This window comes from Copadichromis virginalis, linkage group LG17 (genome assembly GCF_057382275.1).
Source record: "Copadichromis virginalis isolate Kocher_CV1m ecotype Utaka linkage group LG17, C_Virginalis_male_GT1.1, whole genome shotgun sequence".
NCBI classification, from domain to species: domain Eukaryota; kingdom Metazoa; phylum Chordata; class Actinopteri; order Cichliformes; family Cichlidae; genus Copadichromis; species Copadichromis virginalis.
The window spans coordinates 23,980,505-24,004,073 of NC_140634.1; the positions used below are offsets into that span (position 1 = coordinate 23,980,505).

Sequence of the window (23,569 nt, forward strand, 5' to 3'; positions counted from 1 at the left end):
AAAGGAGTAATTAAAGCTAAAGTTAACCCAGAAAGATCAAAGTTCTAATTAAATATCAGTGGTATTAAAAGTAGCTGTAGTAGAAGAAATTCATTAAATCATTACTAGTTAATGTTAAAGGAAACAAGATCATTACTTGGTTGCTGTGCTTATTACTAAATGTTTAGAGTTGCTAGTAGATGTTATTATCTCTGCTAGTCTTTATGCAGAGCCAACTTAATCAGCTGTCGGTGATAGTTTCATACTTTGCATACAGACATGATATTCGTTAAGGAATTTTACAAATTTATTTTCAAATATCCCAACAGGGGACAGCATAAAGAAAAACTCCAACCAGATTTAAAAATCACTGCAACATAGTGGCACACCCTGCAGCATCTTAGACTGTGAGTGTTTGCTTTAAAAAGTGACTTGAGTCTGTGTTTGTGATGTGTTTACATGACTCGTCTACCTCATATATTTATGGCACGGCATTCACCCCGAGACCTGTTCGAGCGTGCGAGCGTTTCCATCCATTACGAAATCCCGGACTGTTCCACTGAGTCAGAAACAAAAACACAAAACAAACAGCTGAACAATAGCATGTACATCAATTACAGTCTTAATATGTGGTTTCAGTAAACACAACAAATCCTGGAGACACAAGCTGAGAGCCAAAAATCTAAAACAATGCACAGATTCAGGACTTTGTGTCAGTGATTGAAGCTGGCTGTCTGTCCCATCCAGCTTTCCCTGCAATGTGCTATCTCATACTGCAATTAGAGCTGGACGAAGACTTGCAAGAGATACCTCAAAGCATGCATGGAAGTGTACTGTTTGTACTGTTTGCTTATCCCATGTAGAACAGTGACTGTGGGGGTAAAGGCCGCAGCTCCCTGGTTCTCTCCAGCTGGCTGGGCAGTGGGTGTGGTGCTTCTCTCTCTACCCACCACCTGGCACTGGGGAGGCTATGTCTAGGAAAGAGACCTGTGCCAGGCCTCAATTATGGGGGGAATAATCCAGGACACACTGAAGCAATTACAGGCCCATATAAATCAATATACTTTGGGTTAAAAAGTGATCTGCTCCCAACACTCTGGAGAGCCTCTGACTCAGCTGGCCTTTGATTTTGCAGAGAGAGAGAGAGAGGAGGAGTTTCTCTTGAGTACAGGAATGATGCTGTTGAGGTTTCAACTGTCACTCAAGAAGTCAGGTGAAACACACCGTAAAGCAGAGAAGAACAATACAGCTTATTTGAAACCATGGTGCATGTAGTAACAGTTGTTGTGATTTTTATGTGACATGAAATAAATGGAAAGAACGGCATAAACAAACGCGCTTGCTGTATTCTCAATGAGGATAGTAGCAAGGTTGTCAGTGAGGGAGAAATACTGGGTTGTGTTAAGGCTGAGGAAACTTACAGAATCAAAATCCTCCAACAGAAGCTGTGGCAGCAGAGCACAAACACAAGGGAGTCCTGAGCCTCATTAGCACTACCATGCTGCCATCTACTGGCTGAAGAAGACCATTGACAGCATACTGGAAAACATATTTCTGATTTAGAGTAAGAATAAACTGAAAGCTAGACTACACCATTTCTGGAGAAATTACAGCGGGATTGTTGCTGTGCTCAAAAGCAAGATTTGGTAATGCCGACAGAGCTCAAAGGAAACTTTCTAGAATGCTGCTTTGGTCAAAGACAAGCTTCTCCATTCTAACTTTGCATGTTCTGCCACTAGAATGAATTAAATCCTTTTTTTCCCCTGTTTTGTAACAAACTGTGAAAATAATTTAAAAAAAAATAGTCAAACAAACGTGTATAAAACTGTACATAATGCAATCAAGCACTTCAGAATTTGAACAGAGACTAAGTTAGGTAGTGATGTTACTCCACACCATCATGATGATCCAACTGCCACAGGCAGAATTTGGAGTCATCGCTGAACATAATGTTCCTCCATATGTTCAGGCTCCAGAGCACATTTTGCCAACACAAACGCAAACAAGCCTGATGGTGAAAGGACAGTTATGGCAGGCCTCCTAGCAGCTCTATAGATTGGCTATGTGCACTCTGTTCCTGATTGTGTAGGTAGAGAGGCGCTGGCTCCATTCAAATAATCCTGCAACTGGGTTTTTCAGAACACCTGTTTGTTTGTTGGTTAACACACAACAAGCATCTTTATTTGTAATGTTAAAGCACAACTTGGGAAACCCATATAACACCACCGATAATTACAAACTCATTATCTTTCAACATTATCATTTTTAAATATTTCTCCTTCTCCTCTAAGATTTCTCCAAACATTTTTAAAGGAAGGCTGCCATTAACTTTGTGACCGGGTTTCGTGCTAACTTTACTGAACAATCAACTGTAGTCGTAAGAGAGAAAGACAAAATTAGTCTATATGAGAGTGAAATTTGGCTATCCTAATGGTGTGACTCTCAGCTTATTTTAAATTGCTGCAGCAACAAGGGTTGCTTGGTTTTGCTAACCTCAAGACCTTTTTTAAAAATAGTATAGATTAGCCTGCCAGTTATTTATCAACAGTTAGTATATACATTATTTATAGCGACAACCACTTGAAGTTTCACCCTGTTGCTTGAGAGGCTTTACAAAACATTTCAAATAAAAATTTAAGGTAATATGTGTACAAGAATGCTAAAGTTAAGAGTAGGATATGTTAGCATTGACTGTCCCATTAACGTTAGCTAGCTAGTTAGCAATACTTAAGTGTAAAATCTCCTTATATAATGATATTTTTTCTAAAAACTGCAAGTTTCACATTGTTTTACAAAGCTGACATATTTTCATTACATTAAACTACACTAGTAACAGCTACTGAAGGGCCCGACAGCATTCCAGGAGACGCAGCCTCCATCTTTGGCACGACTGCCCCTTTCCCACCACTGTATATCATATTGCTTGGGAGAATTTGGTCATTTTTCAAAAATTTTATTTAACATTAAAATAGAGGTTTTGAACACATAGGACCCCTTACCACATGACATTAACTAGCTAGCCATTTTGGATGTCTAATAATCCTGAAATATAGTGGGAAAACCTACTAAACATGATAAATTATGGCAACTATGTGCAAACAAACAAATGTATACTGTCTCAGAGGAAGTAAAATACTTTCTTGAAAGGCATCTTGCTGGTTATGTGGAGAAACTTGGCAAGGGAGGGCTGAAGATGGATGTTAACTTACAGCCTCCGAGTATTTACTGATGCTGTGAAGTGTAACCCTGGCATTCTCCCTGTCATCATGCCACACAATGTATATCATTATGTTATCAACAACCACTCAAGGCCTCCAAAAGTTTGAATGCTTGTCAGAGTCTTGTGTCAAGATGGACAACAAACCCCTGTCACTGGATTTTTATTATATTTTGATATTGACACGTCTCTATGCATTATCCCTCACATTGTCAATGTCAACGTAGGTCATTTGTGATATATGACAGCAATACCGAGGTGAAATGTTGAGCATATCCATAACTTTCCATCAGTAAGTGCTGCTGCTAGCTTCTGTTCACTGCTGTTATTTAAACTTTTTTTGAAGTGGATCTAATGGGAGCAGTCTCGGGGAGCAAATAAACTCTTGTGATGTGAAAATGTATTCAAACTGTTGATCAGAGGGAAATTAGTTTAAATGTTTTAGAATGCTGTGGACTAACGTTACTGGCATAAGGTTAGCCTGTTACGTTATGCTGTGGTTTAGCAATCTCCTGTTGGCTGTCCAGAGATGGGAGGGTTGCATGTCTGATCTGCTGAAAATAACTAAGTGCAATAATATCGAGATTAAATAAGCATGTTCATGTAAGATTTCTTATCTTAGAACCCTAACTTCATTTCAGGAGGGAGGTTTCAGGAAAGGAGGGAGAGGATGAGATAGAGATGAGAAGGCGAGAGTTGTGTCAGAGGAGGCAGATGAAAAAGATGAGAAAGAAAAAAAACTAGAAAGAGATAATGAGAATATAAATTTAAACATTTTAAATGATCAAATGTTGCTTGAAAGAGATACGTGCATGGCGCTAATGCACTAACAAGCTAACCGCACTAACGCATTGACGCTGTGCAGCCCCACGCATGGGGCGATCTGTGCTAACTCGCTAACGGAGATTTGCCGCGTTAAGGCGATTATGGCGTTAACGTTGTTTTAACGAGATTAATGCTGACAGCACTAGTTTTTTCGTATTCTTCTATCTGAATCAACAGGGAAGCGATTAAAAAAAAGGTTAGCTTTGTGTCCTTGATGATTACTGCACCCAGCTGCGCAGCAGAATAAAGGGATTGAAGAGGAAAAAGGAGTAATGATATCTATGCAAACAATGTATTAGCCAGTGTATGTGATCGCTTCTGCTTATCACGTCCAATAATAATATCAAATTCTATTAATTAAAATATTATTTCATGTAATTTAAAAGCATTTATTTATTTCACTGTTTAAGTGTATAATGGTTTAATATGGCATGCCAAGAGTGACCAAATAAAAAAGACAAGCAATTCAATAAATAATTTAGTAAACGTGTCATTTATTAATCACAATTGAAAATAAATATAATAATAAATAATTTAGTCAATATATTGTTAATCCATTAAAACTTAATTTCCTTTAAATTAAAGCCATATTTTATTATTTCAATTAAGTATATCATGTTTCCCGTATGGGCATCAATAATGCCAAAATGAAAATAGCTAAAAATACATTATTAAATAATTAACTATGTTTGTCAATAGTTTATTAATTTTGGAAACGCATATATAAATCAACTATGAACAACGAACAAGGTATCAAAAGAAAATTATGCTTGAAGCTATATAGATACATCATCAGATGACACCAACACTAAAATCAGTTTTCTCTGGATGACTCAAGAGAAAGAAAAAGCCTTTCTTTACAAAATAATTAGTAATAAGTATTTTTTTCTGTTGTAGCTATAAGGTAGAGAACCATTTCTTCATATTGGGCTCATTAGCCATTTTCTACATTACAGGAAAATGGCTAATGTGTTAGTCCCCATAGGGAAATTACTTCTCTGCATTTAACCCATTCACCCATTGAATGGGTGGGCAGCCACCAATGCAGCGCCCGGGGAGCAGCGTGTGCTCAGGGGCACCTCAGGGTAACCGTTCAGTGACCGACCTTCCGATCATGGGGCAACCACTCTACCTACTGAGCTATCCCTGCCCTTGCCAATAACAAACATATTTATAAAAACTTTGTTTGATTCAGTGAGATAATATAATTAACTGGGTACAAACCTAATATAAAACGTTTAGGGTCAGAAAATATTTGTATTAAAATTATATCCTGAATGAAAACTATGATTTTTTTAATGTCTTTAATGAAGGTAGGCTATTATAGACAAGTACGACCCATCTGGGCCATTTATCTTTATGCTGTCATATCATTTGGATCAACAGTTTTCTTCTATAGCCTAGGGAGGGGGGGTTACAAAAAACATCTTGATAAAAAATCTAGTCTATATGGGAAATAAAAGTTAGAACACCCATAGGGAATTGGGGACTTCTAGTCCTCATGCACCAGCCATAGAATAGGAGTCCCAGCTTACATCGTACTTCCTAATGCTATGTCTTGGATAGTCTCCGGGCACCTTTGCAGAGCTTGCAGCTTGTGCCCTGATGGCTGTGGTAGACTCCTGCCTCTATGGATCTGGCGATTAGGTTCTGTTCTTGTGCTGCCATGATCAGAGCCTCCGTGTTGTCCTTTACTGTACTTATAGGATTTCTTGATGTCAGCTACTTCCCCTATCTGTTAATAGTACATCCCATGCATGGATGAGGGTCGACTGTGTCTCTCAGTACCGGTACAGTGAGATTAAATAAACAAGGAAAAACTAAAGAATTCCTCGTATTTGCTCCTGAGAATCACATACTGTTTGGACATAGTTCCTTAAAACGCCTCTAGAGGGCAGCGATCATGCATCGTGTGATCCTGACATGCACAGGAGAAGAAGACGGACATGTTAGCTTTGTAAGAAGCAGAAGAAGAAAATCACAAGTTTTGTAGATTTATCATACATGTGCTTCCGTCACCGAACGTAACAGAAGATGTGCCCTAGCAGGTCGTATGAGAAGACACAAAACAGCAACAGACTGACGCTACTGAGTAATAACCAGCAAAACTTAATGTGTTGAGTACGCCTGCGCGTTTCTACCAGATCGTCGAGCCGCCCTTCCTCCCCGGCAACTTGCACCGCAGGGTCCGGCGGACTGCAACTCACAACAACCCCGAGTTGATTTGCTTATTCGCTTGAGCGCTTTTTGAGACAACATGGAGAGCCCACGACATGTTAATAACGGTAAGCTAACGTGTATGTAAAGATTTCTATGTCGCAACGAGTTATTGGCTTTTCTTTTTGTGTGTGTGCGCCCGATTTTGAACATGGCGTACCCCGCTCTGACATGGCGGTATCGTTGTGCTACGTTACAGCGCCAGGGAGCTGCTGCGTGCGGTGGTTAGTGGAAGGAGCTCAGCGTCAGCAAAGATAGTTATCTAACAACGCTTTCGGTTATTTTATGACTGCATGCTTTAATGTAGCGGGCAGGGGTGGTTAACTAGCAGCAGGGGGTTGGCATCAGTTAGCAACCGAAATTAGCACTAACTGTAACAGCCACAGATGCTGCCTTCGGGGGCTTTAACCAGAGTAGCGAAGCGTTATGACACCTAATGTATGAAAGTCGAATAAACATTAAATATATAACGAGCAACGCCGTTTATATATTGTTATTCAAACGAAAAAGTGTGTTGATGTGTACATGTACTTTTACAGTCCCTAAGTTTTCCTCATTAGAGAGCCCGGGCTTTCACAGCCGAGTTTACCATCTGGGTAGAGACGCTCATGTCTGGTGCATCATAATTACGACGCTCTTGTTAGCCTGTGAATGTATATGGGGGTAGCCGTATCAGTCACCCTAAACTCCCAGTGCCTAGACCCACCTGAGGGCCCTGTTGTGCCAAAGTGTGGCAGATATTTCTGTTTCGTCGTTGTTGTTTTGTTTATTTATTCTCTGATATCTTTACTTAAAATAATTATATATAAAACGAAGAAATGATCTCTGTCTGCTTTATTGTATCTATATTTATAATGCTCTTGATCCTGATATTATTGCGAATTACAGACCTATTTCCAAACTGCCTTTTATCTCAAAGATTCTTGAAAAGGTAGTTTACAAGCAATTAATGTCCTTCCTAGAAGAACACGGTATTTTAGAAGTTTTCCAATCTGGTTTTAAAGCTTTACATAGTACCGAATCTGCCCTTTTAAGAGTTTTTAATGATGTGTTTTTGGCAAATGACTCAGGTGACTGTGTTATTATTGTGCTGTTAGATTTAACTGCTGCTTTTGATACAGTGGATCATAATATTTTAATTTCCCGTTTAGAGCAGTTGGTGGGTATGCGGAGTACCGCACTGCAGTGGCTCAGATCCTATTTGGCAGAGCGAACTTTCTCTGTGAAACTCGGGGAGTTTGTATCCTCTGTTGCTTCTCTTCAATGTGGGGTCCCACAGGGTTCAGTTTTAGGCCCACTTCTTTTCTCTCTATATCTCCTACCCCTTGGTAGGAGGAAACATGGGATTTCTTTCCACTGCTACGCCGATGACTCCCAGATTTATTTCCCACTTAAAAAGATAAATGGCTTCTCAGTAGACCCGCTGCTCAGATGCCTTGATGATATAAGGGCCTGGATGGCTTTGAACTTTTTACATTTTAATGAACAGAAAACAGAAGTGATGGTTTTTGGTGGCGCTTCTGAGGCCACTATTATAGATCTTGGTTCACTGGCACAGTATGTTAAACCAGTCATCACTAATCTGGGAGTTAAAATAGAGGCAAATCTTAAACTTGAAAGCCAGGTCAGAGCTGTTGTAAGATCTAGCTTTTTTCATTTGAGGGAATTAGCCAAAATAAAGCCTATCTTATCGAAACAGCATTTTGAGACAGTAATCCATGCCTTTGTTACTTCTAGGCTGGATTATTGTAACGCACTTTATTTTGGGGTTAGTGATGCGTCCATTAGGCGCCTGCAGGTTGTGCAAAATGCTGCAGCACGTCTTTTAACTGGAACAAAAAAGTTTGAGCACATTACCCCAATTTTAATTTCACTCCACTGGCTACCTTTACATTTTAGGATTGTTTTTAAAATTCTCTTATTTGCTTTTAAATCTCTTAATGGCCTGGCCCCCCCCTACCTCTCGGAGCTACTACAACCATATACACCTGCCCGTTCCCTTAGGTCCGCCAATCAGCAGCTCCTTAAGGTACCAAAAACTAAGTATAAATCTAAAGGTGATCGTGCTTTTGCTGTAGTTGCTCCAAAGTTGTGGAATGATCTACCCTTGCATGTTAGGCAGGCCTCTTCTCTCTCTGAATTTAAAAGTCTTCTTAAAACATATTTATTCGCTGAAGCCTTTGGCATTGATTAGAGGGGTTGACTCAATTTGTTTTGACATGTTTCAATTTATTTTAGTTTTTTAGTTATTTATTTTATCTTATCTCATTTTAATTTTCTTTACTTATGCTTTTAGCATGTACAGCACTTTGTGAACTCTGGTTTTATGTTAAAGTGCTTTATAAATAAAGGTGGTATGGTATGGTATAATAAATCTAGTTCTTTCGGTTTGTTTATACAACTGTAATGTTAAACCTGTTGAAATTTCTGCTGTCCTCCTGGCCAGATCTCTCTTGAAAGAGATTTTTAATATTAATGAGACATTTAACCTGGATCTACCTTGCAACAGGAAAATTCTTACAGGCTCTCAGTGACTTCACATCATTACTGAGCAATATGTTTGACATATGTTGACAGACTATAACAACATTTTAAATTCCCATGCTCGTTTTTTGGCACATACCCCAAATCACTTTTTGGAAGACGATCGCTTTTGACACAACACACCGAAGCTCTCAATTGCAAACTTAGTGAGGTTCACTTCAGCTGTAAGTCACTGTGTAAAAGTTTTGAGCCACCTCTCATTACTTTGTATATTTCTCCCAAAGCTAGACTTTCTTGTAATTCTTTGTGATAGTTTGAACTATTTGAGCTATTATGAATTATTTGAGCACAAGAAAGGCTTCTAACTCAAGGGATGAAGCAGTGTTTCATCTATACTTAAGCGGCAATTTAGCAAAGAACTCATTTTAAATCGTATCTTTAGTCACTTTTACTAGCAGCCAGTGACATAAACACTAAATCACAGTAATAACACAGTGTGACAACATAAAATAGTAAGTCCTGAAGAAACGGGAAGAAAATCCTGCAAAGGCCTGACAATAGAAGCACCTTGCTCATCAGTTGAGTCATCTGCTCTTCACCTCAGTGGAAGGTTGGTTGTTGAGAAGTCATTCTTAATGAAGGGAAAGGCTGAAGTATGCTAAATCACCATGTAATGCCATCTAGCAGACATCTGATTAGGAGGTGCCTCATTTTTTTCACTGTTTCATTTCACTGTGTGTTATACTTGTATAACTATGCATGTGACAAATAAAGAACCTTGAACCTTTTAATCATGAAAAATGATTAAACACACTGCCAGTGCACACTATCGGTCATGGATTGGCCTCAGACAGGTCGTGAGTCTGGATTTCAACTTTATTGGAGCAGTGTGGGATCATCTAAAGATGGCTGACATCCAAAGAAGAGCTTTGAACGTCCTCCCAAAAGCCTGGAGAACTAATCCTGAAGACTAAAAAAATGACAAGGAATCTTCTGTGAGACAGTTCAGGATGTGTTGAACAATAAAGGCGATACCGGTGTACCAAATGCTCACGTTCAGGCTTGTTGTACAAACTTTTTTTTGTCATATATCCCTTTTTCCTGGCGAAATGTAAGCAAATGAGATGTGACTTGACTTTTTTTTGTTTGGTTTTTACAGCACTGTATATAATGCGTTACTTCATGTAAATGCAGTTGACCTTAAATCAGTGATCTTCAGCATTTATGAGCTTTCATTCATGTGGAAAGTTTGAAATAGACTCCACTGTCTCTCTTTCTCTCTGTGTTTGCATAACAGCAGTGGAGTTGCACCTCGTCTGATCTGTTTTTGTCAAACAATTAGTGTAACGGCCAGTGGAGAGCACATTAATCTAGTGCTACATTACGCCTCCAACCTGCTGTAAGCACTAATCCACAGGAAGTGTTCAGCATCATCGTGCTTTACTTCACTTTAAGAGTTCCCTTCACAGGTGGAAAGCTTATTCTGGCTATGCTCCTAAGCTTCTAACTTAATTTCTTTGTAACGGAGCATGATTTCTATCTGGGACTATTTAACCACAGCCTTCAACATCTGCTCCTTCATCCACTCCGGGACTTAATCCATTTTCAATCTTGAGCACCTAATGCAGAGATATTTTGTCATAAAGTCAAAGCAGTTGCTTCTTCACATTCTCTTGATAGTTTCCGTTTATTTTGCAAGGCTCCAGATTAATTTAATCTACAGTGAGTAACTTTTTAAATATTGTACAAATATTTTCCAGATCCACCTCTCCTGTTGCCATCTCTTCGCCTCTTCATACCTCCTCTGCGCCTGGTATCTGCAGCCATGTGGCACGTCGTGCAGGGGGGAAGCGTGCACGACTATGGGATGGTGGAGGAGTTCATCAGCACGGTCACAGAAATCGTCCCTGAGATGCTAAATGCAGATCAGAAAGCTCAGCTCCTCCTGGGACTCAGAGCACGGGTAAGTCCCTCTTGTGGAAGAGTGGCTGCCATAGGCGAGGTTTAGAGAAATCTTTGGGGCCCTTGATTGAAGTCACTGGAGGCTAACGGCTCTTTAGAGATCGACGCCGTCACCCATCTTTCTGAATTGCATTCTTTCTAAGAAGAGCAGAAACAGTGTTACTTGTGCTGTGCTGTACTAATGTACAGTAAAAAAAAACTATTGCTTGTGTAACATTAAAGCATGCAGACCAGTTCTAGTAGCTTCCCTAAATAAAACTGAGTGAGTTCACCAGATGATAAAGTGCTGCATGGTGAGAGAACTGGAAATTTTTTTGGGTTAGGGACTCTAAAATGTATCTCTTTAACTGTTATGTAGTTGTACAGCTGTTTATTTTTACCCTATAGTCATGTATAATACTGATAACGGATCATTTTTTGAAATCCTTCCCAAACATGGACAACAGGCCAATCCTGTGTGGCTGTGTTGTTTTTAGTAATGGTTACAGTAATCAGGGAAATGTGGTGTGCTGACTGTTTGCTGCCTTGTTTAATCAGGCCTGTTTCTAAGCCAGGAGAGTCCCTGCTGTAGTTGGACTTTGTTAATGTTTTTTTTAATTAATAAAATCTTGTTTCAGGTTGTTCTTGAATTGTGTCGGACCGAGCAGATAACGGACAGAGAAACCATCGAGATGCACCTGAACAGGATCAAGGCCCTCGTGTCGACTTGGGCAGCACAGGTTAGATCCTTTAGAAGAAAAACAAGTGCCCTGTAGGCCAGCAGCCTGGTCATAGTTTCCCTCCGATTATTTTTTTTTTTTCTTCCTAAATTGCAGCTTGTGATTTTTAGTTTTTTTTTTCCAGCCGTCTTTTGCAGATGTTGAGTTTCCAGAGTCCAACTTTGTGGATCAGGTTGAATTGTTGTTGAAGGATCCTGAAGAGAAGGACAGGTTCTTCCAGGTTTGTAACATCATGTGCTGTCAAACTCATGTATCCTATCTAATAATAGAGAAACAGAATATATAATACACATTTCTTTTCCACCCTCAGCATGTTTTCCCTACTGACTTTGGGCCTGAATATGACAGTGCTATTCAGGTTTTAATGCTGGACTTCCTGTCCAGATTGGAGAAGCTTCTTCCAGTTCCAGATATTCAACAGGTACTAGAATAAGTGTGGCAAAGCGGCCTTTCCAGCACTATTCTACTTCCCTAAATAAGTCCAGTTTGCATTTAAAAAATTACAAATTTTCCAAGTAATCTTTCAAGTCAGAAGAGGGTTTATGGTGAAATTTTGGCCTTGGCTACCTTTTTATTTCCTTTTATTTGTATTTTTTGCATTTCTTCTCTAGACTGCTTCCATGCTCAGTGCCGTCCCTTCAGCTCTGGAGGAGTGTACACACTCGGTTCCTGACCTGCAGCACCTAAAAACTGTACTGCAATATCACACAACACTGGGACATTTCGACTGGAGCGGTGAGTCTCGTCTTGGGTCACGAGCACATTGTTGCTAATGTAGTCTGAATGGATGATGGACTTGTCTACAAACACTGTCCAGCTGTTCTCTGAGCTGTAGTGATCTCTGGCATGATCTGCTCATCTCAGTTGGCATACAATACAGCAGCAAAGTGTATTTAGACAGAACGCAGACATGTGGAAAAGGTTAGAAGAGTTTATTTGCAGTTTATTTTCAGTTAGGTTATTTGTAGAAAAAGTAACCTGATGAACATTAATGTTTCACTTTGAGAGAAGATTAAAATGTCCTCAACCTGTTACTAAAACAATTAAAGTTTAAATGGTCCACATTCTACTCTCTTTTACTTCTGTGGAAGAAATGTAACAAAAACTACATTTATCTCTGCTTTGCAGCATACCAACTAGGGCTGCAAAAATTAGTCGACTAGTCACGATTACGTCGACGATCGTCGACGACTGATTTAATAGTCGATGCGTCGTTTGAAGCTTTGTAAGATCCCAAAAGACGCAGGAATAAGTGGTAGGATTTAAGAGTGTAATAACGGACTGAAACAGAAGATGGCAGCACTGCATGTACAAGGATGCCAGCTGCCGTTAAACCCCGAAGAAGAACTAGCTCTGTCCCAGAATTCATAGCGCGGCCCAACGCAGTTGTCAACAATGGCGGCAGCTAGTTAGTTTTAATATTACTCTTAGTATTCTTTCTGGGTCACAAAATAAACGTTTGGCGAGAATGTAGCTGTGTAAACCTCAAATATCTGCTCAGTTTATCAAGACACCACATATTTTCAAAAGTGCTCCGACGTTTTCGGAGACGTCTGTTACCCACCAGCTCAATAGTTAGCCGGGGTTCAAGGCTAACTAGAGCCCGTGAGAACACCGGACTCCCAGCAAATCGTTTTCAAACCCACCGCTGTCTTTCGTTACTCAGGTTAAACATATATAAGTCACTTAGATAACTTAAATGTTATTGTTTGGCTTTTTTTAGTATTTTATTTGTTCCTGAGTAAATCGGTTTGGCTAAGATTAAAGTTATAGTTTTTACACAGCTGAATAAACGTCAAGCAGACAACTGATTATCAGAAGTGTGAGATGGTCGAGAATATACTCCGGTGTCCTGTTATATTTTAGATAACAAGGAGCAGACGGCTGAGTTTATTAAACTTCACTGAAACAATCTGCAAATTTCATTAAAATTTAATAAACTATCATCTTGTCTTTATTTTTAGTTAGCACATAATGATAGTTATATAAGAGCAGATGTGTGCTGGTGCAATAAGCTGTACGTTTTAAGTCCAATCGTTGCATGATCTGATTAGTCGACTAATCGCAGAAATAATCGGTGACTAGTCGACTATCAAAATAATTGTTTGTGGCAGCCCTAATACCAACCGATAATTGGTGGTCAGAACATTTTTCTTCTTTGATGGTTAACTAGTCTCATAACATTTGTCATAAACAGACCATTCATACCTAAAAACATCCAGCTCTTAAAATTAGGTGGTAGCACTTATTTTATTTTTTATTTTTTAAGCACCATCTTGACTGGGGTTCCAAGAGATCTGAAAATGTGATGTGAACCGATCGATGAGAGCAACTCATCACGAAAATGAAAGCTTTTACATAGTTTTATAAACCTGACAATAAAGGAAATGGCTACGCAAAAAACAACACCACAATCACACAGTCTGACACAAAGTCATACACCAAGCAGGAGGTATACCATCACTTAAAAAAAAAGTAATTGAGGAGTCTAGTTATGTGTGCAGTCAATTATATTTTTCAGGGGATTTTTTTGTTTCTTTGTTTCGTACATACAGCGTAGTGGCTTCTTTGTCATATTAACAATCTTCCAATTATATTTTGTGAATCTTTGTGTTAATCTGTGGAAAGTCCTCTTGCTCTTATATTGAAAGTTCAGAAGCTGCTAACCAGTTAGCTTGAGGTCTTCTTAATTCACATTTTTGCACTGGTTGGTGAACCATTTCAGTGCTGTGGTGGCCCACATAGTTTCTCCTCGTGTGGTCAAACAGCATTCAACTCCACCATCTTGGACTCCAGCAGGCAATGGTAGTTCATTTTTGGGCAGCTAGAGGGCAGCTCTAACCAGAACATCCAGCAGGTGAAGAGCTGCTTTATGACTGCAGAGCAAATGAGGACTACAGAAGCTTCCTGAAGTCCAAGATGGGCGAGTTGTGGTCCCTTCATGGGATTTTTATAATATCACAAGCACACTACTCACAACATTACAGGAATATTTGGACTAACACAGAATAACACCAATTCACAACCCCCAAGAGGGACTGGTTTAGCACTTGGTGGTCACTCTATTTTTTTTCTAGTTTTGGTGTTTGTTTGTGTCCTTGCCACTGCTAGGAGCATGGAATGGTACATGTAGGCCACTCAGGCTGCAGGAACCTTTTACCAGCAAACTGATATTATGCACAACACTACCACGAACACACTTTTGCTTTTTCTTTGAGCTTTGACACTCTAACAAAACTAATGCATTCTTCTTTCTCCTTCAGATGAAACTCAGGCCATTCCATCTTCATTTGGGAATTGCATCCTGTCCTCGCTGTCCCTTCCTCAGCTGGAGAAGGTTGTGATCGATCCAGACCAAATACAGTTACAGCACGCACCAGAGCAGCTGGAAAGCTGCATGACCGTCCAGGTGGAGGGTGAAACTGTGACGCTGCTGGACTACATCCAGATCGAACAGGCGCCCAGTTTGGTCGATGACCAAGAAGAAAATGTAATAAATGAGGAGGAAACGGAAGAAGACGGAATGCAAGAGGAAGCAGGCGATGCCTTAAAGCCGGCCGCTTTTCAACCACTTAAACAAAGCAAAAGACTTGAGTTGAAGAGAAGAGCCTTAAAAGATGATCAAGACTCAGCGACGGCTAAGAGACAAAGGAAAAAATACCCTAACAATAAAACATGTCCTGTGTGCAATAAGACTTTCCTGCGGGCGGCGGCCATGAGACGGCACCAGGAGATTCACGATGCAAACCGGGACCTTAAGTACAAGTGCACCAGCTGCGACAAACGATTCAGGGACCATTACGACATGAACAGACACACCATGCGCGTCCACGAAAGGGGGGAGATGTACAACAGCGGTAAAGAGGAAGACTCAGGGGATCCAAGCACCTCAGAGATGTCAGAAGACAGAAACTGCTCTTTTTGTGGGAAGTATTTTGCTCGCCGAGTGGACATGGAGCGGCACATGAAGTCTCACTCAGAGGATCGCCCATACAAGTGCTCTTTCTGTGAGAAGAAATTCAAGAATCCTTATGTTTTAAAGAGACACCAGAAGGAGATCTGTAAAAGCAGAGAGCAGAAGAAGGTAAGGAGGAAAGAGGCTCAGCGCTCAAATACGCAGCCAGCTTCGGAGGTGTCGATGGAGGGTAAAGTCTGTCCCATCTGCAGCAGGATCCTCCCCTGCACTGCAGACATTGCAAAGCATTTACGATCTCACTCCGAAGAGCGTCCCTTTATTTGCGTCACATGTGAGAAAGGCTTCAAGTACAAAGACACGTTAAAGAAGCATCAGATTATTCACGGTCATGAGGGCATCAGAGAGGAGCAGACCAAGACGGTGGAGCAGATTTTGGCTGAAGCCGAAACTTTTACGCAGAACTGCGTGGAGACTGGAGACGCTGATAAGCAGGAAAGTAATCTGGACACTCCTGCAGACACATGTGAGGAGCCCCCCGCTGTGCCTGTGCGAAAAGTGGCCAAAAAAGGCCTGAAAGTATGCCCGGTGTGCTCTCGAGCGTTTGACAGCGTCAAAACCCTGAACAGACACATACAGTGTCACACGGACGATCGGCCGTATCACTGCGTCCACTGCAAGAAGCGCTTCAAACACATGCACGGCCTCAAGAGACACCAGATTTACGCCATCTGTCACAAGAAAACCAGTCGATTCTTGTGGAAGAAGGAGCATAGGGCGGGGCCGAGCCAAAGCGACGCGAGCAGCGCTGACCTCCAGCAAGGGGCCCCTCTGAAGATCCCAGTGTGGTGTTCCAACTGTGGCAAGCACTTCGAATACCTGTCCGCTTTGAAGGACCACCAGGAGAACGTTTGCAAGCTGGAAATGAGGGATATTATGAAATGTGACGACTGCGGGAAAGAGTTCAAGAGCATGACCATGCTCAAAGTGCACCAGAGGATCCACGACCCCCTGTACTGCAAAGAGTGTGGGAAGATCCTGGCAAACGAGGCTGCCTTTGAGAGGCACAAGCTAATGCACAGACCTATGCAGTGCACAATGTGCGACAAGACTTTCACTTTACTGAGACGCTTGAGGGAACACTACGAGAAACAGCACAACTTCTCCGGGCCGTATCCCTGCCCGCAGTGTGACAAAAGCTTCATCCAGCTGTCCTACCTCGCCATTCATCAGAGAATCCATAAAGGAGAGTTCCCTTATGTTTGTAACTTGTGCCCGGAGAAGTTCAGGTCCTCCAACTGTCTGACGGTGCATCAGCGGAAACACACTGGGGAGAAACCCTTCCTCTGCTGGCAGTGCGGGAAGTGCTACCGCTCGGCCTCGGAGCTCACGGTCCACATGGGAACGCACTCGGAGGAGAGGCCGTGGGCCTGCACACAGTGCAACATGGCGTATCGTACCAAGCTGCAGCTCACAAACCACGTGGAGCAAGTCCACATCGGGGTCCGGTATCCCTGCAACAGCTGCGGCAAGCAGTTCATGAAGGAGACGTCACTGAAGAGGCACGAGCTCATCCACACAGGAGAGAGGCCGCACCAGTGCACCGTGTGCGGGAAGACCTTCCTGACCGCCAACGAGCTCAGGCTCCACAACAGGTACCACACCGGGGAGCGGCCATACAAGTGTGAAGTGTGCGGCAAAGCCTTCATCCAGTCGGGCTATTTGAAGTCGCACATGCGGATCCACACGGGAGAGAAGCCATTTAAATGTGACATATGTGACAAAGGTTTCAGGTTGTCTTACCACATGAAGAAACACAGGCGGACTCACGCCGGGAAGCCAAAGAGCTACGTATGCGAGGAGTGTGGGTTAGCGTTCCTCCAAAAAAAATCCCTTTGTGAACACTCGCTCACTCACGAATTTAAAGTGGAGTCATCTTTCACAGAGGAAGTGAGAATAGAGTTTCAGTAGAAATCCAAATCTCTCTTAATGAGATGGTTCACCAAAAACACTCTGACCGGTTTAAACGTTGGTGCTTTTGTTGCTTTCCATTCATTCTGATGTTCTGAAGAACATATCATTGATCTCTAAGACGTGTGTATCTAAAACCAGTGAACATTTTCAGCTTGCAAATCTTTCTGCAATAAAAAAAACTTGAATTTTACCATCTCTTCTTTGTTTTTGAATGAGAAAATTGCTTATGTTGTCTAGTAATTTGGGGTTTAGCCTAGTAGTGTGAAACGTGGCCCTGCACCTAAGCCAACCGAAGGATCTGAAACTCCATAAAGCACCCCTCCAATAGCCAAACCCACCTGTTCTCTGATTGGATAGTTAAATTTGTGATTGACATGACATTGGCCAATCAGATGAAAGAAAGAAAAACTGGGTCAAAATTCGTACTTGTAACTTGAAACTTGAGTGCAGAGTTTCACAGGTATTTTTTTTGGCTAAGTCCACACACAAATCTTTTTACGCACACATCTGATTTACGACCACAATTTGAGCCCATAGCAAAACTACAAAAAAAAAGTTCTGTCCAAATAAAATATAAGCAGCTGAAAGATGGGGAAATCTCGGCTTGTTCTATTTTTCGTGAATAAACGCACCATCATGGAGAAAAACATTCCAGAGACGAAGCGAAATAAAATCAGAGACCTTTAATATGATTTAACCTGTGGTCTTTTATTAGCTGTCCACAAAAGCATGTCATGGAACGACAGAAACTGTAGCACGAGTGTAACATTCCTTTTTGTTGTTATACTCCACCACATCCCTGCTCCTCACACCATGTATAATTTATATTTCATATATATATATATTTTGTACAATATACATGTTCTCATCAAAGGAAAAGAAAAAAAAATGCAAAAGTTCATCCCTCCCCCTCGGTTGGGTGTGAAATCTAGTGAATATCCCATGCACGTTTTCACTGCATCTAGGAGAAGTGTCGTTTATTAGGAACAAGTATGCAGGCAAATAAAGGGGAGGGTCTCGGTGGACGAAGCTGGTGTATAGAGCACATTCTCAACAACATTAAACAAGAAGAGCCATGCGAACCGACACTTACTCTACAGCTTGGACCCAGTTTGGAATCAAAAGCGCCAGTACAGGGGCTAAAGTTAGTCTTTTGCTAATGGCGTAACATTAAGACAGATTTAAAAAAAGGATTGTTTTTTCCTCTCTATTCTAATGTCAAAGCCATATAAGTTTCTTTGAAAAAAAAAAAAAATCACAATAAGACTGAAACTTAAGCTCACAGTTGAAATACTAATGCTTTTCGATTGAGAGAGAGAGAGGCTACAGTAACACTGGCACAGAAAGTGCTTGACATCATTGTGAACCTTTTCACCTCTGCGGAGACAAAAACGGCTTGCATCTTTTAAAGTTACGTTTCACATTTAAGAAGCGAGTGTGGTGAGTCGACATCGTGACTGTCAGCTTCCTCAAAGGGTTCACGGTAAAAATGAACACCACGGTGGCAAAACAGTACATGAAGGGGCGTCACAAAAGAGACAGAAATAATATTCATATATATTCAACCTTCTGTTTCAGTCTCAGTCACTCGTATATAATCGTCTTTCAGCTCATTATACTCCATCTCCTGTGGCATATTGCACATCATACCACTGAAAGTAATACAATTTAATGGAAATATTGCTTAATTTTTAAAACTTTAAAGTTTATATTTATATATCTCTATATATTCTTTTCCCTTTTGTAAAACAAAATAGCGGAATGTAAAATAAAATATATCATGCCGTGTATGTAGGTAAGAAAATAAAGCTGTAGGATAACATCTGTACTTTCTTTTCTGTAGCTATTTACAGCTTTGTGTCAATGTGTGTGTGCGTATATGCCCAAATCTCTCTCTCTTAAAATGATTTGCAGGAACCAAAACAAATAATATCATTATTTTTGGAACGTGCTACAGTTTTTTAAATGATACCTTCCGATTACAGGAGGAACAACCACCACAGAGTATGAGGACACTTGAACGATGTTTGCATTGTTTAGCCAAAGTGAAGCATCTGGTTTCCTTTTTTTTTTGGTTTCTCGCTGGATTGGAAAACTTTGCACGTTTGCTGCACTGTTACATTCATGAAATACACTGTGTGGTGTGCGATTTCCTTAGAGGGAGAGAGGTACCGGTTACATCGGATGGGTTCGATTAAAACGTTCTTTTGAGCAGCAGAGCTGACAGTTGTTTACATTTGGTCCTTTAAGGAGTGAGACGCGTTATTTGATGCAATCACAGGGATAAAAAGGTTGAATTATTGCACACTTTGAGCACTGAGTTTAAATTCCCACTTTTTTGGATGCGAATTAAGAAAACCACCAGTCAACCAAGTCCTCCAACCCCCAAACCATCTTCTGACCTTTTGAACATTTTTTGGGTATTGATAAAAATTGGTAGATATGCGTACTTGTTTTCCAGTTAAACTGTCCTCAGATTTGGTTGAACTTCTGTTTTTAATCTAAAAATTTGGCGCTTTCCTGAACCGAAGTTGACATTCATGCGAAATAAAACGGCAGCGGCAACTTTTTTTAAAAAAATGTTTTGATTAATCTCTAAGAAGAGAAAAATAATAAATAAATTTAATTTCGGAGTTACTGTTTGTTTAAAACATATCAGAACGGGAAAGTTTATTTTCCTCCTCACCTTAAATTGAGCTTTTAACCGCTTTCATCTGCACACTGCGCTCATTTTTCTTGGTAGTCATAGTTATCATCTCCCGTTTTTTTTTTTTTTTAATATATAGGCTTGTTTTTTCTTCACACAGTTTTTAAATCTATCATGATGATTAAATTAAACTAAATTAAAACAATTGTTTAGTATTTCAAAGATGTGTCACTTTCATTTGCTTTTTAAACTAATTTCCAGAAAGGAAGGAGAGGAAAATACAAAGCAGTTGGTGTCCATAATTATGAACGCACATTGAAAGCTGTGGAAAGATATCCCACGTGCCTACTTGGAGGATGTGTGCATAGCGACTGCAGAAGTCCGAGTATCTTCCACAGGACTGCCCACACAAATTCTTGAGTGGGTGCTCTGATCATGAAATTTATGAGGTTTATGCTGCCATCCTTCTGGATCACTGCTGTAACTCTAAAAGTGCTTGTTTCATTTTCTTTTAGTTTGAGCAACTTCACACATCAGATGCATCAGGTTGTTTTATGGAATCTACTATTTTAGTTTGGATTTACTAAATTTATTTGAAGCTAATTTTACACCTCAGCACTCACAGATTTACCCTCACCAGCCATACACCTTTCTAATATCGGGGTGAACACCTGCTTTCACAGATTCAACAAGGTGCTGTTGTTTACTCCAAATTCTGACCCTTTCGCCTGAATGTTGCAGCAGAAATCGAGACTCATCAGACATTTAACGAGCAGTTGAACTGGATAAAGTGGCTGTGTAAGTCAAATAACATCGTCTAAATTTACCCCATTTAGACTTGCAATTAACATATGTCCAAACCACACAACATTTGGAGGTCTTATTTTACCGAGCTGCTTCATGGAGCAGCTCAGTCAAATAAACAGAACCCTGACGTGGGACGTGCCATGTTTTTTGACAAGTCCAACTAATTTCCATACTGATTACAAGCAGAGTGGAGAGACCGAGGATGCATTTTTATACCGGTTGTAAATGTAAAGACCCATAAATCAGATATGCATTGAGAGAACGTGTCCAGATACAGATGGCTGGTATAAATAGGGTAATTGTGCCTCTAATAAACTCAGTGCTCTGTGCAGGATTCAGCCTCTCCTTCGAAGAATTCATGTGGGGGTGAAGCCTTAAACAAAGAGTGACTTTAACATGCATCTCATGGTCTACCCCGATGGCTTAGAATATTATCTGAAAGAGCTCAAGTAATTTGAGGCAAAACCTCTTCAACACCTCACTCAGCCTACTCAGTCTACACAGAAAGCACACCTAAAGCAAAAACAGAGGAGTCATACGAACAGAGTAAACATGCAACTTTGCATAAACAAGACGCACAGCAGGGAGCACATTCAATGAGACTGGTGTCAGCAGCCAAGCGGGTGTGTGTAGGGGAGGTGGGGATACTGTACATCAGCTTACAAAAAACAAAACAAAAAAAACAATAACAAAAAAACTAACACTATGACTTTCAGAATGTATTAACATGCTTACTTTAAGCATCTTTAAAGAGAAAGTCCCTGCCAATTGAAACCCCCCCTCTCCAAATCCCGCTTTTGATCAGTTTTGCAGTGGATACAAAGTTAACAAGCAGCGTTTTCCCCTTACTTCCCCTTGCGAAAGTGGTCCGTGAAGTAATATCTGCATAAAAAGCAACACCAGGGGTCAGCTCAGTTGACAAGATGTCATGCAAAAAAAAATACCAATAATAGTAACAATAATTTTTTTTTTTTTAAAAAGAGTCGTCCGTGGGCGTTATCGCAAGTTAATTTCCCAGTTGGGCATCCATGTTTCAAGCATAAGTCAGCATAGATTTCACTGAGTGGGCCGTCTTTAGTCGAATGAGTGCCGGCCGCAGTGTCAGCCACGGTGGAAGTTCCTGTGATCAGTTTGGCCTCTGCACACAGTAGATATAACACAGTGAATCCAACATAGAAGAGACAGAATGAGATGTAAATAAGAGCCACCTAAAAGTCCGCCTGCTGGCTTTGCTACTAATCACTTTTATTGGTTGTATAGAAGGGTTATATCTAGATTTTGGCATGTGTAATGGCATCCACTTCCATAAAGTATTATTGTTTGTAAACCACAGTCTCATTTCGCAGATGATAACGAAGCTGCATTTATTGAGTTAAAATTCTACTCTACCTTTTTGAGTGAAAAACAGTGTACAGTAGCCTATGTATTTCATGCACGTATCCTATATGAAATACAATAGAAATTTTTTAGAATCATGGTTAGAGCTAAATGATACTGTTGGGTCAAGGCAGTTCTGTTTTTTTTGTTTTTTCTTGTAGGTTTTTATTACTCTTCAGGGTGTGGAGTGACCGATGGGAGCCACAGGGCAAAAGAGTTCAAGGTCAGGAAGTCGCAACATGAACCCCCATTGAGCTGCAACAGGCAGAATTAAAGGGAATTCCTGACTTAAAAACATCTGACAGCTCCTCTTCATCAGCAGGGTGGGTGCTTGGTCAGGGGAAAACGGGGAAGTAAAGCGGGACGCTGGATGATAAAAGTGGCATTACATGGATGCTGTGGTTGGATCGAAGGGCTCCGGTGAGGATGACGTCACACCACGGAGCCCTTGGAGGTGGAGAGGTGGATGGAGTGGATGCGTGCGGCCAGAGTCTTCTCCAGGTCGTGGAGGATGTCGGAGCAGATGCCGGGGCTGGACACGGGGCTCTCGGCGGGGGAAGGTTCGTACAGGAGCTGCTTGAAGCCATCGAGTTCGATCAGCAGCACCATGTTCTTCAGGAAGTAGCCCTCGATGAAAGCCGTCAGCTCCGTGGCACCAAGGAACTACAATGAAAATGAAAGATGAAAGGAATGTGTGACATTAGCAGCTTTCAAATTCTGATTATATATAATTTTGCCAATATTCCAGTCATATTCCAGCCCAAAATTGGTAATTGCTTTTTAAGAACAGTCATCATTATTATCCCAGTGTTTGAACCTTACAATAGCAGCTATTAATCTGTCAATCTAGCACTTTCTTTAAATATCTTTAATTAGTTTACTTTGAACAACTAACAGGGTATTTTTATTCCAGTACTCAGGCGGGAAGATGGAAATAAAGGTGGAATTTTCAGCTCGAATTTCCCCACTTGGAAAGTTGTAGAAACCCCACAAACACCAACTTCACAAAACTGTAAAACCGGTACTCTGTACTACCACTTTTAGCTTCTGAGCTAAAAGCAACACAGCTTCTAATTAGGTATTCACTTTAAAATAAAACTATTATCCTGTTTTACAAGTTAATTTGTCAATGCACCTTTTCTGCAATGTAACTTAATAAAAAATATACAGCAAATGTTAACAAACTGAGCAACATTAACACAATATAAGCAAGACAAACCCTGAGACTGGAAAATAAAGCCAGTGTATATAAGGGCCATTTCTTTAATGTCCATGTGAGGTTCCCTTAAAAGTCAGTCAGTTGCCATTGACTCCCATGTTTTAATGCTGTTATAGCAAATTTTACGTTTTACAAACGTATACGTTATTAATGGTTTAATCACACTGCCATCTAGGCTTCATCACAGAGTCCTGGAGATTAGCTGGAGACCGCCTGGCAACCTCTGATT

At 40.6% G+C, this 23,569-nt stretch overlaps 2 protein-coding genes across 3 annotated transcripts in view; one reads left to right on the plus strand and one right to left on the minus strand.

Moving 5' to 3' along the window:
• The first annotated feature begins 5,936 nt into the window (after positions 1-5,936).
• On the plus strand, positions 5,937-17,480 carry LOC146689472 (uncharacterized). Its single transcript, XM_085437117.1, has 7 exons — positions 5,937-6,306; positions 10,483-10,685; positions 11,302-11,403; positions 11,528-11,623; positions 11,714-11,824; positions 12,015-12,138; positions 14,667-17,480. Exons 1-7 carry the CDS (start codon positions 6,279-6,281, stop codon positions 17,285-17,287), a joined length of 3,285 nt encoding a protein of 1,094 aa, XP_085293243.1. The 5' UTR covers positions 5,937-6,278; the 3' UTR covers positions 17,288-17,480.
• Positions 17,481-17,972: 492 nt separating this feature from the next.
• The window catches only part of LOC146689473 (ankyrin repeat- and BTB/POZ domain-containing protein 3-A), a 288,208-nt gene continuing 282,611 nt past the window's right edge, over positions 17,973-23,569 (minus strand). For both annotated transcript variants that reach the window (XM_085437119.1, XM_085437118.1), the window contains one exon: positions 17,973-22,784. In XM_085437119.1, the coding sequence (XP_085293245.1) occupies positions 22,554-22,784 (231 nt within the window). In that variant the 3' untranslated portion in view covers positions 17,973-22,553. The remainder of the gene's footprint in view (positions 22,785-23,569) is intronic.